Source organism: Lepus europaeus, chromosome 17 (genome assembly GCF_033115175.1).
Source record: "Lepus europaeus isolate LE1 chromosome 17, mLepTim1.pri, whole genome shotgun sequence".
Taxonomy (NCBI): Eukaryota; Metazoa; Chordata; class Mammalia; order Lagomorpha; family Leporidae; genus Lepus; species Lepus europaeus.
The window spans coordinates 13,229,430-13,244,875 of NC_084843.1; the positions used below are offsets into that span (position 1 = coordinate 13,229,430).

General features: G+C 50.2%; 1 protein-coding gene across 2 annotated transcripts in view; it reads left to right on the plus strand.

Moving 5' to 3' along the window:
- Window positions 1–15,446, plus strand: part of SHTN1 (shootin 1) — a 101,298-nt gene that overhangs the window by 83,374 nt on the left and 2,478 nt on the right. The window contains exons 16-17 of one of the 2 annotated variants that reach the window (XR_009868369.1): window positions 2,280–2,472; window positions 11,540–14,091. Coding sequence is in view for 1 of the 2 variants with exons in the window: in XM_062215312.1 (XP_062071296.1) it covers window positions 2,280–2,472 (193 nt within the window). In the remaining variant the exon portion in view is untranslated. The remainder of the gene's footprint in view (window positions 1–2,279; window positions 2,473–11,539; window positions 14,092–15,446) is intronic. The other variant, XM_062215312.1, reaches the window with a different exon arrangement.

Genomic DNA, 15,446 nt, shown 5'->3' on the forward strand with positions numbered 1-15,446 from the left:
CATTTGAATAAAGCCTGAACCATTAACAAATGAATAGAGAAGCAGGACTGTCACTGGTGGGTTCAGAGGAGACCCGTACCCAGGGAGCGACTTGCAGAGGTGTTCACTGAGCTTCCCAACAGCAAAGGCAAAAGTGGAAGTGGCGTAAGGTCGCCACCCCTGCCCAGATGTACCCTTTGCCTCAGAGTTCGCCTTTGCTTCAGCTGGCCGTGTGGCCTCCCTGACGGACATGTCCCAGAGAGCAGAGTGCCTCCCAGAGAACACAGACGCACCTAAACAAGACGCACCAATCATGAGCTTCAACATTGTGCGTCTTCCTTCCTCCCTCCCTCTCTCCCTCTCTGTCTCTTTCTTTCTGTCTCTTTCTCTCTCTCTCTCTCTCTCTCTCTCTCTCTCTCTCTTTCTTTATTCCTTTCTTTCTGTCTGTCTTTCATCTATGACAAAAGTAAGAGCTCTTGCCCAGCTCCTGGTGCCCAGCGCAGAGCAGGCAGTGGTAAGAGACAGGTCTTGCTTCTTCCCACAAGGCCAGACTGCTTGCTGCTGCCCCATGTTATGAGCGGTTACCCAGAGACAGAAGCAGTCTGACCCGAAACACATCTTGAATTCAGCTTCATTCTGATATCCAGGGACTTCCCGTCTTCTCACATCCCCTTCCCATGGCTCTGAGAAAAAGGCCAGTTCACAGCCAAGATGTGACGTCACGAGCCTGGCCATCCAGGCGGTGTAGACGGAATACACTAAGGAAGTCAGGCACTCAGGCTCTGGGGGCTGGGGCTTGCCCCAAGCAGGGATTCCATGTCTCCCCCGTGGGGTCAGGGCATAGGGTTTCCAACAAGGAGGCCGAGCAATCACTCTGTGCCTCTAAGAAAGAATTTCCAAGTCAGGCCTTCGCTTTGGAGTGGACTTGTTACACTGTCGTCACACGTCAGACACATTCACGTCCAAAGGTAAGGATACAATTTCTGAGTGGGACACGGACAGGCAGGGCTCACCCAGCATTGTGCACTGTGGCCACTAGGACAGTCCTCCTCAGCCAGCGATGTGCCGTGTCTAAGGGCAAAGGGACCTGCAAGCTCTGTCCACTTCTTTCTTTTCTTTTTTTTTTTTAACAGGCAGAGTGGACAGTGAGAGACAGAGACAGAGAGAAAGGTCTTCCTTTTGCTGTTGGTTCACCCTCCAATGGCCGCTGCAGCCGGCGCATCTCACTGATCCGAAGGCAGGAGCCAGGTGCTTCTCCTGGTCTCCCATGGGGTGCAGGGCCCAAGGACTTGGGCCATCCTCCACTGCACAACTGGGCCACAGCAGAGAGCTGGCCTGGAAGAGGGGCAACCGGAACAGAATCCGACGCCCAGACCGGGACTAGAACCCGGTGTGCCGGCTCCGCAGGGCGGAGGATTAGCCTGTTGAGCCGCGGCGCCAGCTTCTGTGCACTTCTTGGTGGCACCTTTGCGGGCTGTCTTCCAGCTCCACTTCAGCAGTTATTATTCAGCTAGCCTTCCTTCTGAAATCTCAAGAAAGGTGCACCAGAATCTTACTTTGAGAAAAACTGCCAAAGATTGAATTTATTTTTCTACCTGGTGATGGGGGAAGCGGGAACCTCAGGAGGGGGCTTCGCTCCAGTGCCCAGAATCTTTAGGTTGATGTGCCAGTAATTCCAGTCACAGGCCTATTACGGTTTTTAAATCCTGTCCCAAACAGCAGGGAAGTCCAGAAGGTAAACAGCCAAACTCTTCGCCACTTGGTTTTTCTAATCCTGTGTCTGTATTTTAAGAGGAAATAAATCCACTTACTTCTCATTCACATTAAAATGAAAATGTTCATAAAAGCTGTTTAATGCTCAAGAAGCCTTCCTGAGCCTTTTAAAAAAGAGCCTTTTGACATTGTTCCATTTTCGGTTTAAAAACGCAGAGCTGAGTTTTGGGAAGAATTAACCCTCGAGGGGCGAATCGGTTCAAGTAGGGCCGTCCGCAGCCCCACTCTGGGAGCAGAGAGGCCTCCTCACGAGGCCGCTGTGGCTGCGGCTCTGGCCGGGAGGGGACCGTGGCCAGGGATTTGCCCGGCTTCTCAGCGTGGGCCTTGCGCCGTGAGAGGCGGCAGCGCCACCGAAGCCGAGCAGCTTTGCAGTAGGGGCGTTTCGCAGCCTGCTCTCGAAAACACAAAGCGAAGCGCACAAGCCTGGCCTCTTCCCTTCCCGAGAGACTGTCAGCTGACTGCTTTTCAGTGCCAGGTCTGTGAGCACCGCACAGCTATTAAACTTGAGGTATGTGTTTGGTTTTAAGGTCCAACCGGGATATTAGCCACCTCAGAGTCCAAATCCATGCCCGTGTTGGGTTCTGTATCCAGTGTAACAAAAACAGCCTTGAACAAGAAAACTCTGGAGGCAGAATTCCACAGCCCGTCCCCCCCGGCACCTGAGGCAGGTGGAGGGCCCCGTAAGGTGGAAGAATGCACACGTTCCAAGGTTACACTTCAGTAAGTAACGACGCTCTTTGCTACGTAGTGTGTAGACGACTCTGTAATGACTAACTCGTGTGTTTTCTTCAGTTTGTTTCTCTTCGGAGAGAGTTTGATTTGGGCCAGCCAGCACGTAATTCTTCTCTCTCTGGATGAGCCGACCTGGGGTTCCAGGCTCCTGGCTCCGGGATCTTCAGGTCCAGAGCACGCTGCCGAGGAGGAGAATTCGTTCCCCTATCGGGTTCTTCTCTCCAAAGACTTGACCTGGACGATGCCTCGGCTGCCCCGGAAGGTGCCCTGGCGGGTTCTCGCGATTTGATGCCCAGGTGGTCCCTCTTAATGGTCCACAAGCAGCCGAGGCGGATCCTGGGTCTTCCTGAGGCTGCTCTGAGTTTTTGCAGCCCTGTTTTCCAGTCCTTACTGAGGGAGGAGTTCTCTCCGCAGACTTGCTTCCCAGGCGCGCCTTGTCCAAGTGTCTCAGACGCACCTGGCGGAGGGTCAGTTTGTTTGACAACAAAGGCGGGCTCCTTTGGACGTTAGTCTACACTTTGATTTTGGTTCTCTGCCAGATGTCAGCTACTATGTCACAGGAAAGGAAGACGTGAGGCAAATCAGATCAGCCCAGTGTTGTAATCACGGTTAATGGAACCTCTGATTTCCTGTTCTATCAGAAGAGAAAGGACTTTTTTTTTTTTTTTTTTTTTTTTTTTTTTTTTTTTTTTTTGGTAGCTCTAGCTGACTTAGCTTAAAAGGTGGAACCTGGGCAAATGAAGTTGAAATTCAATTTGGATCTGTTTTTGCCAAGTGGTATTTTCCTTTCTTGCGTTTCTCTATTAATGTTTTTTTTTTTTTTCCTCTTGGAATGAATGGCCTTCTTTGCTGATTTACAGTTTTATCTAATTTCATTGTGGTTAAAAGCACATTTTCCCCTGCAGTCATGTGTTTCCTTTCTTTTGACTGGAGTCATTTGAACAGTGCTAACAGAAAGATGATCTATATTCATTCTTCAGCTTCCCTATTAAATTTGTTTAACACCTAATTTGACATCAACAGTCTGGCTACATTTGAACCAATATCCAGACACAAAAGCAATTTGGCCGAGACAAGTTAGGTTCTGAGAAGCGCTTCAGTGTATGTGTATAGATTTTTTTTTCCTTTACCATTTTACACAGATAATCTTAATCAGAAAATACTGCAACTCCTTCCTCCTTTTGTCTGCCTTTTATTCTCCAAAAGTAAGTGGAAATTACATTTCCAAGAAAGGAAATGAAATAATTGCAGGCCCAAGGTCTGCAAAATGTGTGTTGAATTGACAGTGAAAAGGATCCGTGTGTTGACAGCCGCGGTTGTTAGATGCCATAAAGGCCGATGTGAAGCTCAATTTATTTCTCATCGTGCTTGTTCAGTGACTGCTTAAGAGACACATTTCAATTTAATTTATCTACTTAAAGCACTAACACAAACACGGTGTGCTGCTGTATTAACTTTTAAACTCCGCAACCCAGCACTTGATTATTTAGCTCTTGGCATCCCTTAGCTCGTACAGCTAATGCCCTGTATTGCATCTTAACAGTCAGGTAAGAGCACCCTTCCCAACGGTCGCCCAAGTGCCCCGGGCTTCTGTGCACGTGTGGGGGTGGGGGTGGGGAGGCATCGGCTCTCAGCATTCCTATGGGAGCCTAGCTTCGTGATGGCTGGACAGCGGGTCATTGAATGAAGTCACCTGCCAAAGCTCACATTCCTTATCACGATCCCCTGACGCCAGCCTAGCCATCAGAAGCACAAGGGATCGTCCTCTGGGCTCTCTCTGGCTGGCTTTCACTAATAAGTTCACTCTGTTACATTAACCTCAAGGTGCAGGCAACCACCTGTTTCTCCACACAGGCTGGAGTTGTCAGAGTGAGTGGGAGTCAGATCAGCAGTTACACAGTGAAGTGTTTGCCCTCCACCAGTTACACCTGTATTTTGATCTGTGGCGCTGTGGCGCAGTCTCCACGGTGTTCCGGATGGGTGGCCCGATTGGCTGCCGGCAGGAGTCAGGGTCCCGAGAGAATGCTAGGCACGGTGGTTTCTGCATCATTGCCGTGCCCCGCCCCTGCTGACACACCCTGCCCAGCCCTAACCTGCACCGCTAGGTCCCATTCCACCCTTGACTCTGCAGAGCGCGCCCGTCTCCCTCACCTCGGTGCTCAGATGCCTGACCCTGTCCTCCCAGGTCTCTGATTCCCCTGTCCCCACAGTGGTTGGCCTCTTCGATGTGCCAGATGTTTTATCTTTTCTCCCTCCCTCCCTCTCCTGGAGCCTGAGCTCCGTGCAGTAGGAATTTCTTTGTTCTCTGGGTGTGTCTCAAAACACCTAGAACAATTCCTGCCACACCACAGGCTCTCAGTAAGTCCTTGTTGAACAAATGAATGAAGAGGCACGTTTTTAGTCTGGATGAAGCAGCAGGAATCCATTGGCCAGGACACCCGGCCACCACAGTCTCACACAGACCAGCTGAGAAACCAGAGGTGCTGGCTGATTCGCTATTGAAAACATTTCTCAGGGCCCAGGAGTCCTTTCTGTTCAGCTCAGTCACATGGGTGCCTTCCTCCACCTTTGTAACTTGGCCCAGAGGGAGTCCCCAGGGACAACCGAATGCCCCGTTCTAAAAGAGGGATCCAGCCACGCTTGGCCTGGCTGCTCAGAGGGACAGGGAAGTTGGCTGTGCTAGTGAGAAGGGTTTTCGGTTTTCTGCGTAAGATCTTCACTTAATCGGGGAAATTAAGTCACTTCAGGATATCTCTGGAAAGTTTCTTTTTCTTTCAATAAATTCCTAAAATCAACATGTGCATATTAGAAATAATTCAGATGTCTGGTAAATTATGTCAGAGACATACTGATTGATTTCCTACAGACCCATAAGAAAGCAAGAGACATTTTGAATACTTAATTACAAGGATTCATTAAAATTAACTTTCTTGTCAAGAGCATAATTTTTTTTTGTTTTTTTAAGAAAAAGAAAGGAAAAGATAATCAGGGCTTCAGGAGGCCTAATTTGTTCTGTGTCTATTATTGGTAATAGCTTTACAAAATATTTGTTACTATTTTTCTAGTAAATATGTACTGTTTAGTCATGGTGTGGTAAATCTCAGTGCACTTGAACTTCACTGATTCTGATCAGTTATAATTCAGATGGGAATGATGCCCATAACCTGCCTGCATGCTGCAAAGGGTAGGAATTGGCTGAGCAGAGGAACCGTGCACACTGGGTATCTGCTGTTACGCCCCCTTCCAGCTCATCTGGATTAATCTGATAATGTTAAGACACAGCAAGACTCCTGTAGCAAGCTAATCAATGGGGGAGGCGGGGTGGTCAGCATGAAAGAGGGAAAAATCCTAAAGTACGGGATTTTTAAAGGAAGCTACCTTGTTGCTTTCAGACCACTGTCACAGCTGGAAGTGGGCTGGGCAAGTGTTGCACAGGTCAGGAAACCAAGAGTGGCTGTGTTTCCAGCTACAGCAGCCGTAGAAGGGAGCGGGGAGTAGCGTGGAGACCTGCGGTCGGTTCCCTCTGTGCATCCGCATGGGCAGCCGGCAGCGCCCGGGGTGCAGTCCTGGGTGTGCTGTTTCCGTAACTCGCCCGAGGTCTCAGAGAATCATCTGGAACTCGGTTCCCTCACTTGTCCGTGAAGGGTAGGTGTCATGTGAGTTAGAAAATGCAGAAAAAATATTTCAGCGAGTGCCCTCCCTATCTGATGTTAGCTCTGTGACCTGGGAATGGAGCTGGAAGTTAAGGACTGGACGCCTTTGTTACTGAGTGGGCCGGGTGGCCTCCGACAAGGCACTTAGCTGGTCTGGGTTTTGTTGTGTTTCTTCTGTTCTCAACAGGCAGGTAGGTTGCTCACTGTCCGATATCCCCCTCAGCTCCCTCTTGAGTTCCCACCAGCTGTGCTCGCCTGGTGAGGATGCTCACCTTTAGGATAAGGAATGAGGCGCGAGCCCATGTGTTCCGCCTGCAGCGTGTCTGTCAGCATAGAGTGACTGTGCAATCCATACAGACCCAGAAACAGGCAACAGTTTTCGAAATCCATTATCAGAACTTACAAGTCAAATCAAAATAGGTCTTCTCTTTCAGAGCTGTACTCTTAGGGGTCATCACACCCGTGCCGGCCCTGTCACTAGTGCTGTGTTTGAGGTCGAGACACCTGTCATGGAGGAAGCGTGCTGTACACAGGGAATGAGAAGGGGGGGCTTCTGCAGAGCCCCTGTGCTGGTTCTGAGAGAATCAGCATCAGAAAAGTCACTAGGTGTTCCACACCTTTCCAGGTGACTTGGGTTTTGAAAGTAGATTTGAATTTTGGAAATGGTCCTCCGTGTGTCACCTTGGCAGGTGTATAGAGACGTTTTTACCGTGACACAGAAATTGGACATGCCTCCAAAGCACACGCGCTGGAGCACCGCGTACTAGAGTCACGTGGACACTCGTGGCGCCATGCCTCTGTGCTCCCATTCCTGTGCGCTGGCTGGTCCCGCATTTGCACATTCTGGCTCCCTGATTAATGAGTAACTAGGAAATTAGTATTTCATAAACATAAGCTGAACAGAAAATAAGAAAACCCAGTATACCTAGGTGTGGGGGAATTCCTCGTCCATGTTAATCCTCTGCAGGGTCCCTGAAAAAGCACGTTAACTCTGTTACCTACAGAATGCCTTAGTCTGGTGTTCTTGACTGATAGAGGTAAAATAAATTGGGAAAAATATTTTGAAGGGTAAAGCCTAACAGATTTTATAATGTGTGTGGCTTTTTGTCAGTATACTATTTATGGTAAAAATAATATCAATTCAAGAGAAATATGCTGAAATTACTGCAGGCAGGAGATACAATATGTTGATTATAATTGGATGCTCTGCCTAATGGAACCGGCTTCCAGTTTGAGGCCTGAGAATTTTGGACTTTGTTTCCATGATGCTTTGCTGCTACAACTATATTTCACTAGCATTTATCTTTTTAAAGATTTATTTATTTATTTGAAAGTCAGAGTTACACAGAGAGAGAAGGAGAGGCAGAGAGAGGAGAGAGAGCGGTTTTCCATCTGCTGGTTCACTCCCCAATTAGCTACAATGGCCGGAGCTGCGCCAATCCGAAGCCAGGAGCCAGGAGCTTCCTCTGGGTCTCCTACACAGGTACAGGGGCCCAAGAACTTGGACTGTCTTCCACTGCTTTCCCAGGCCATAGCAGAGAGCTGGATCGGAAGTGGAGCAGTGGGGACTCAAACCAGCACCCATATGGGATGCCGGCACCACAGTTGGCGGCTTAACCCGGTATGCCACAGCACCAGCCCTTCACCAGCATTTATTAAGCCAAGTACTCTCCTGTGTTGTGTTATTTCTCCCAAACCTATAGACTCGACCTATCCCCATTTACAGATGAGGAAGAGGAGGCCCGCTGACATAAACAACATGTCCATAACTATACACCTAACAGTTGGGTCAGATTGCGTTTTTTAAATATTCATGTATGCATGCATGCATTCAAGAGGTAGAGAAGAGAAGCAGGGAGGGTGAGCAGCCAGCGAGTTCCCATTCCCTGGTTCACTCCTCAAACGCCCTGGGTGGCCAGGGGAGCGGCATTTAGCCTGGCAGTTAACACAGGAGGGCCTGGCTCCACTCCTCACTCCAGCCTCCTGCTAATGGAGACCTTGGGAGGCGGCAGTGACAGCTCTAGTGGTTGGGTCCCAGCCTCCCATGTGAGAGGCCTGGATAGAGTCTTGCCCCCAGATTGCATTTGAACTCTTCTTATTGTGTCTCCAAAGCTCACGTGTTTTGAGCTGTAGCATGCTGCATTTGTGTGTGAAGTACTTAGGGAGGGGAGGAGAGAAAGATAAGATTTCTCCTAGAGAAAGCAGTGATTCAGCAGGTAAATGACTCCTTGATCCTGCGAACCTCATAGCCTGTCCCTCCAACCCTGCATGCCATAGGGAGTATCATCGCTTCCTTTTTCATTCCCTTCTGAACCCTAACCTCAGCATTAAGAGGCTCTTGTCAAGGGAAGATGTTACCCAGTAACACGGAGTTCTGAAACAGAGAGTCAGTCTGAGTTAGCAAAAGTCTTTTTTTTTTTTTTTTAATTTTTGCCATGAAATTCTTAACGGATTTCAAGTTGCATTTTCTTTACATTTTAAAATTGCTTATTGATTTGAAAGAGAGTGGCAGAGGTAGACAGAGAAAGCTTCCATCCACTGGTTCGTTTCCCAATGCCTGCAATAACCAAGTTTGGACTAGGCTGAAGCCAGGAGCTTGGAATTCAGACTAGGTCTCCCATATGGGCGGCAGGGGCCCAAGTACTGGAGCCATCACTTGGTGTCTCCCAAGGTGCACACCAGAAGGAAGCTGGATTGGAAACAGAGGAGCTGGGACTTGAACCCATCTGATATGGGATGTGGGCATCCCAAGTAGTATCTTTTATATTTATTTATTTAAGATTTTTTTATTTGAAAGAGTTACAGATAGAGAAGGAGAGGTAGAGATCTTCCACCTGCTGGTTCACTCCCCAAAGGGCCGCAAACAGCCAGAGCTGGAGCAGGCCGAAGCCAGGAGCTCCTTCTGTGTCACCCACATGGGTGCAGGGGCCCAGGTACTTGGGCCATCTTCCACTGCTTTCCCAGGTGCATTAGCAGCGAGCAGGGTTGGAAGTGGAGCAGCCAGGAATCAAACTGGTGCCTCTCAGGCAGAGGCTTAACCTGCCACACCACTGTGCCAAATGCTGACCCCAAGCAAAAAGTCTTAAATCGTTGGAAAGTGTAGTAATGTTTTTCATGTCAAATGTCCAAAAAAAGTCATGTTTCAAAATAAATGCTGGAAATCAGCCTCTCTGAACACCAGCCTAAGCTATGTTAGTCTTCAGTGTAAGTTTTGTTTACAGATTTTGAATGGTCTTGGGCATTTCAAGCCGCCGGTGCTGGAGACTGGCCCAGGTGACACCGCGCCCAAGCATCACACTCCTCTTCCTCCTGGATTGCCCCCGCTGTGAGCCCCATCATGCTCTTTTAGATTTCATTTTTAACTACCAGACAGGCACTGTGCTTGCGTTTTTGTTAGGGAGTGAAAATAGGTCACGTTCTGCCCTAGAAGAATTTTAAAAAACAAAAACCCACATAGCAGTTATGGGGCTTCCATTTCAGTGGGAAAATGTCTTTTTATTTTAATCTGCATTTAATTGCTGGACCTCTGGTATCTCTAAATACGTGTGACTTTTGCAGCAGTTCATCCAGTTCAGGCCATTAACTGAACACCAACGGGCAACTGATAAAAGAAGACATTTTGATGTCTCCTGGTTGGTCAGACCAGTCAAACATTTGCGGGAAAGAAAAAAAAAATCTAATTGCCTTTCAGGTTTTGAATTAAAAGTGAAATTGATTTTATCATTGCATGACCTCTAACTGGTCTCTTAAGTTTTAATCACTGTTTCCAGTGTAGGGGAGAAAAAAAACCCAAAATGGAAAAGTCCTGCTTTTTTGTGATTGGAGATGGAGAATCTGTGCCTTTGAAACATGTTAGTGAGTAGAACTGGGACTGTCGACTTTTGGGGGAACTTGACAAAAAAATCACTCTCTCCAACATGGGTCTCAGCTGGAGGTGGATTTGGTCAGCTCCGGTCACCATTGCTCAAGAAAAGTGGAGGCCAACATTTTGTTCAGATTCCCACCCTTTGCTTCTCTCTCTCTCTCTCTCTCTCTCTCTCTCTCTCTCTCTCTCTCTCTCTCTCTGTGTGTGTGTGTGTGTGTGTGTGGCACCCTCCCTGTACTTAGTAAGCGTTGTTCTGAAAAGCGACTCCTGGCCGGTGCGCTGAAGTGTGCGGCCGCGGCCCCTAATCTGATGCTCTTACACAATTAAAGGATTTGCTGGCTCGGCACTGTAATCGCAGCCCCTCCATTGTGCGCGGGCGCTGCAGGAAGCAGCGCCGTGGGCAGAGCACTGCCACAAAGGGTCTCGGTGTGCGCCCATACATGGACAATTAAGTTTTAACAACAAAATTAGAAGAACAACTGGATGTCCTGGAAGTTGAGGTCCTCTCCCCTGTCCTCCCTCCACAGCCCCCCAGGAGTCATCCTGCGGGCTGTGACTCGCTGTGGGGGTGTGTTACACCTCGTGCCACCGTGACTGAGCAAATCTGAGTTCCTCAAGGGGACTGCCCTCCAGGGTGGGCCAGCGGCCGCAGCACCTAGGACTGAGGGAGACTTTGTACAAGATCTGTCATTTCTACGGTGGAGAAGTAAATTGCCGTTGGTGCTTTGTAGTGTTCAGATAGTCTCTGTGCTGTTTGTGCTTTTGTAGAGAGGAGGTTTTGTTTTTTTTGTTTTTTTTTTTGTTTTGTTTTTCAAATAGGAGTAGCCAACTGGAACAGAAATGCAGGGTAAACTGACCTAACTTCTGAAACCTGATGAACACATTTCACTTGAAATATACTTGATCGTGTCATCCGGCTAAATGAGACGTAGCACCGTGCATTCCCTGGGACTCCCCAGTTTACAAGTCTGAAGCCTGTAATGCAGTAAATGGGAAGGAAAACTTCAAAACACATTTGTAAACATTGTCCCGAAAACTTAGAAACGCAAGTATTCTGTGCACGGCAGCTTTTTAAAGGAGCCAGTGTGGTATACTATGGGGGGAGTTTTGCAGAAGACTTTAAGTCTCTCAGATTATTTCTTGTGAATAACTCTTGCCCACTAGTAGCTGGGATTGAAATGGATTTTCCATGACGATTTGGAGCTGTGCAGCATTACAGAGAGCTGGGAAAGCAGCCCGAGAAAGGCCTTCCTGTTTCATGGGGTTTGGTGAGCTCAGATCGGCCATGGTTCCTGCGTTGTCTGTGGCGGTGGTGGTGCTGGGCAGAACGGCCCAGCTTCCTGAGCCCCTGTAAGTGTGCAGGGTCCGGCTTTGCCGTGTGCGCCCGTGGGCCCGAGCCGCAGTTTCCCAACTGAAGGAAACGTGGCAGAGCGTGGACGGGGAGCAGCTCTTGTCACCTAGCTTGCCAGACAGGGTGGTTTTGTTGCTAAGCGATGTGATTTTTTATAATTAGAGATGAAATCTGCTTTTCTCTCAGGACCAAATGGACAAACTCATACAATCCTTTGAGCTGCGGTGCAGTTTTCAACAAAAAGACAGAGCCAAGAGAACGATTTGGCTCTGCCTGCCTTTGCCGTGCCATTACGGTCACAGAGAAGGGTGCACCTTAGGCCTGCAACTTTCTTCTGTGAAGTTTGGGGGAGGCGTGTTTAAAAAAAAAAGTTCCTGAAAAACAGGGCTTCCCAAGGAAACAAGAAAAACCTGCTCGGCTGTGATGCGGGCCGGGCCGGCTGCCGGCAAACAAAGTGGGACGTCTCAGTTTTCCACCGGCAGACAGACAGGAGAGCCCACTTCCTCTTTTGGACTTTTCCCAGGAAACGACTTTCTAAAGGCAGATTTAAATCTTTCCGTTTTCTGTCCTTGAAGGTGGTAAATATGATTGCGGTTTTATCCACTTCTGTTGTAAATGAAACAGAGTTCAGACCGCCCGGCTGTGCGTCACTTGTTGGACGGCTGCCACGGACTAATGCGGACGCCCCACTGGGAGACCAGAGAAGAGCTATACTTTGATTCCCCAGATTGTGTTAAATAGTCCAGCTGTTGGATTTGAAAGATGGTTACCTCAGAAGCGAAAGAGAAATGAACTTGGCATTTATGCCTCAAACCGTTTTTCTACTGTTTGGCAATCAGCTTTTCAGAAGCAGCGTTTTATAAAATAACTCTTAGCGCTTAAAAGTTTCATTCACTGTAATGTTCAAAATGTCCCACCTTTATATTATCAGTAAAATTAAGCTTGAGTGATATGCAGAATTTGCATGAAATAAGCATCTCCCCCTTCATTTCATGAGCTTTGATTGTATTCAATTGAGCTCAGAACCATGTCGATTAGGGCTCTCTTGGGCATTAGTTAATTTGAATTGCAGCCGAAACGTTAGCTAGAATGTTGTTGAATATAATTGGGACGTGGAAAGTTGATTTTGAAAGGAATTTCATTGAATGCAAACAATGATTTGCTTTTTAAAAAATTAGAATGCCACGCTTTCATCTCTTGCAACGTCTGAGAAACCACCGGGTCTCTTTATGAAGTTCAGCTTTGGCACAGCCATTTGCAATTGTTCTGATTCTGCCGGTACCAGTACAGTCTGGAGTCAGGACTGGCCTTTCACCCGCAAGCGGCCCCACCTGCCCAGGCGCCACGTCCCGGCTCTCCTGCAGTTGGCGAACAGTAGGTGCCGCCTTCACAGGGCACCCACGGCGAGCTTGGGCATCAGGCTGCATAGAGCGGTGTGCATCGATATATTGTCTCCTAGCTTCCGTGTTTGCCTTCCTGTTTGTGCATGTGTCCTGAAATTGCCTTTGAGCATGTGGTCTAAAATGACCCATGAAAAATCTCTGTTTGAATGGGTCAGAAATAACTGCCAGTCTGTTGTAGCAAGAAAAATATGTCGGGCAGGAAGCCCGATTCCATCGTTTGAGCCCCCCACCCCGCTCTCAGCAAGCTGGGTGCTGGTGAACAGATGCTCCCGCTTCACTGTCCCTGGGGTCTTCCCGTGAAGCCGGGGTCCCTTGCGGCCTGACATCCCGTGATTTTGGCCTTGGCTGGTGTCACCTGGAAGACTTCTGCCCTCAGTTGCAGGCTTCACAGCACACAGCAGAAGGGCCACTGCTGCTCAGCAGGACCCACTCTGAATTCCTTACGTGTGGTCCCCATCCCTAGGTGCAGGGACGGGAGGGCAGGTATGACCCAGTTCCTCGTGGGTTTGTGGCGTTAGAGCTTCTGGGGTTTGCACCTTGGAGAAAAGCTCTCAGGAACGCCACCGTGGCTGCTGAGAATGAGAGCCTGGGCTCCTAGCACGTCAGGAAGGGAGCTGTCTGGCTGTCCCTGTGGGCTGGGGGTGGAGACAGGTAGAATGAGGCCTTGGAGGAAGCGTTCTCATTCCAGGAGAGCCCTGGGCAGCCCCCTGTTAGAACCAGGAATGGGCCTGCTCACGTCAAAGCCGGAGGATGGTCTGAAGGAGGGGGCTTCACAGATCTGCAACACGGGAATGGAAACGGATTCAGGAAGACAGACGTCGGTCCGCACTCCCCCAGCAGCCCAGGACGGCGGTATCACGTTCCGAGGAGCTGCCTCTGGGAAGTGGTGCCGAGGGAGAGGCAGGAGCAGGAGCTGCGTTGTAGGCCAGGCTCGTCCCCTCGGCCCGCCTCCCGTCCTCATCCGTCCGAGGACAGCTCAGACTCGGGATTGTCTCCGTCCCTTTCTGCCTCGCCCCACTGGGATTCCAAGACGACCGTCATTATCCGGGAGAAACCAGTGACTCTGCCCCCGTGCCTAGATGCAGACAGCTTGCCCGCTGCCCCTGGTTCAGTGAAAATCCACAGAGGCCGGCCAGCGGCTTAACAGCAGACGCAACTGCAGTGGAAAATTGAGGACGCACCCTGAGGTCTCCAGGTTTCCAGCGGAGCCCTGAGAGCACTTCCTGGAGGGCCTTGGTCCCCAGCTGACGAAGATGCTTTTGCTAGGATGTGTTCAGCAGCCCTCCACCTGCAGGCACCCAGGAGATGCCCTGGTGATTCTCCAGGGTGACCGAGGTTGGTATGGGCTGGAGTTGCATGCCTCGAGCACACTGGCTGTCACCGGCTGTCACTGGCTGTCACTGGCTGGCTTCTGGAGCCACAGGCGTCTTGGCCCACAGACGTGGCCCCCCTTACCCATTTGTTTGCAGTTTAGGGTTGGCCCCAGGGGAAGTCTGTGAGCTGGAGAAGACAGACTGAAGTAACAGTCTTTTGAAAAAGATTTGGTTTATTTTCATTTTGAGCCCTCCAAGGGCCGCTCAGGGCAGGCTCCAGTTCAGCCTTGCGCGTGGTCAGCGAGGCACGGACTCAGGCCGACAGGACAGCCGTGCAGGTGGCTGGCCCGGTTCCTCAAGCAGTTTCTCCCAGCTCCTCCTGCAGCTTCCGCAGGCCCTGGGCCAGGGGCGTGGACAGCTCCGTGGGAGGGGCGCCAGCCTCCCTGGCACATCGTCGGCAGCCTCAGGATTGGCGCTTGGGGACAGACGCAGCTCTCATTTGTCCCCGGCTTCTGCTGCTTTAGAGCCGCCTTTGCCTGCAGCTGGCAGGACGGCCAAGCGCAGGCCCAGCCGACAGCCGGACTGGTGCTCTCCAGCGCTTAATTAAGGGTCACGGTCACTTCCTGGGACAACTTTGTCTCATGCAGTGGTTCTGCTCCTCTGATCACGGGCATGTAGATGTAGCCTGGGTCAGAGAAAGTCCAATCAGGGACCACTGGGACGCCTACCCCCCCCCCCCCGGTTCCCAGAGCACAGCAGCAGATGTCTTGAGAAGTGGCTCCTTGGCCAGGGTGGCTGGGCAGCGTCGTGGTGGCTTCTGATGATGAGGACATTGCCAAGTAGAGGCGGAACTAAAAGGACTCTGTCCTCGGCACAGGGCGGCCCTGTGGTCCCCAGGGAAGACCTAGCTCAGGCTGATGAGCAGGTGGCATGGTTCTGTGACCCGACAGCCAGAGGGAGGTGTTGCACTTGGCCAGACCTTGTGCTGGTCAGAAAGAGAGGAGGCTGTGGTCGCTGGGGCCAGGGTGTTTTACCTGGGGGCCCATTTCTCCCTGTAGTTGATCTTCTGTTTTTGTTGTAAAAAAGAGATTTCCCCACCTGCTTACCCCGAAGCCTTGCTTGCTCCCACTCGGTCTGAGCCTTCCGCAGCATGTCCGTGTTCACACATTCGGGTCCTCAAACGGGTCTGCGCTGGGTGCTGGGACAGAGTTGCAAACAAAGCCAGATAGGCCCTGCGTCATGAGCACCTGCACGGTGCTGGCCCATGGTAAGTCCAGCAAGGGAGAGGTGCAGTTTGGTAAGAGACCCCAGCGGCTCTTGCCTGCCCAGGGCACCTGCTGGCGTTCACTGAGGCGAGCAGAGCAGCCTGGCGAGCCC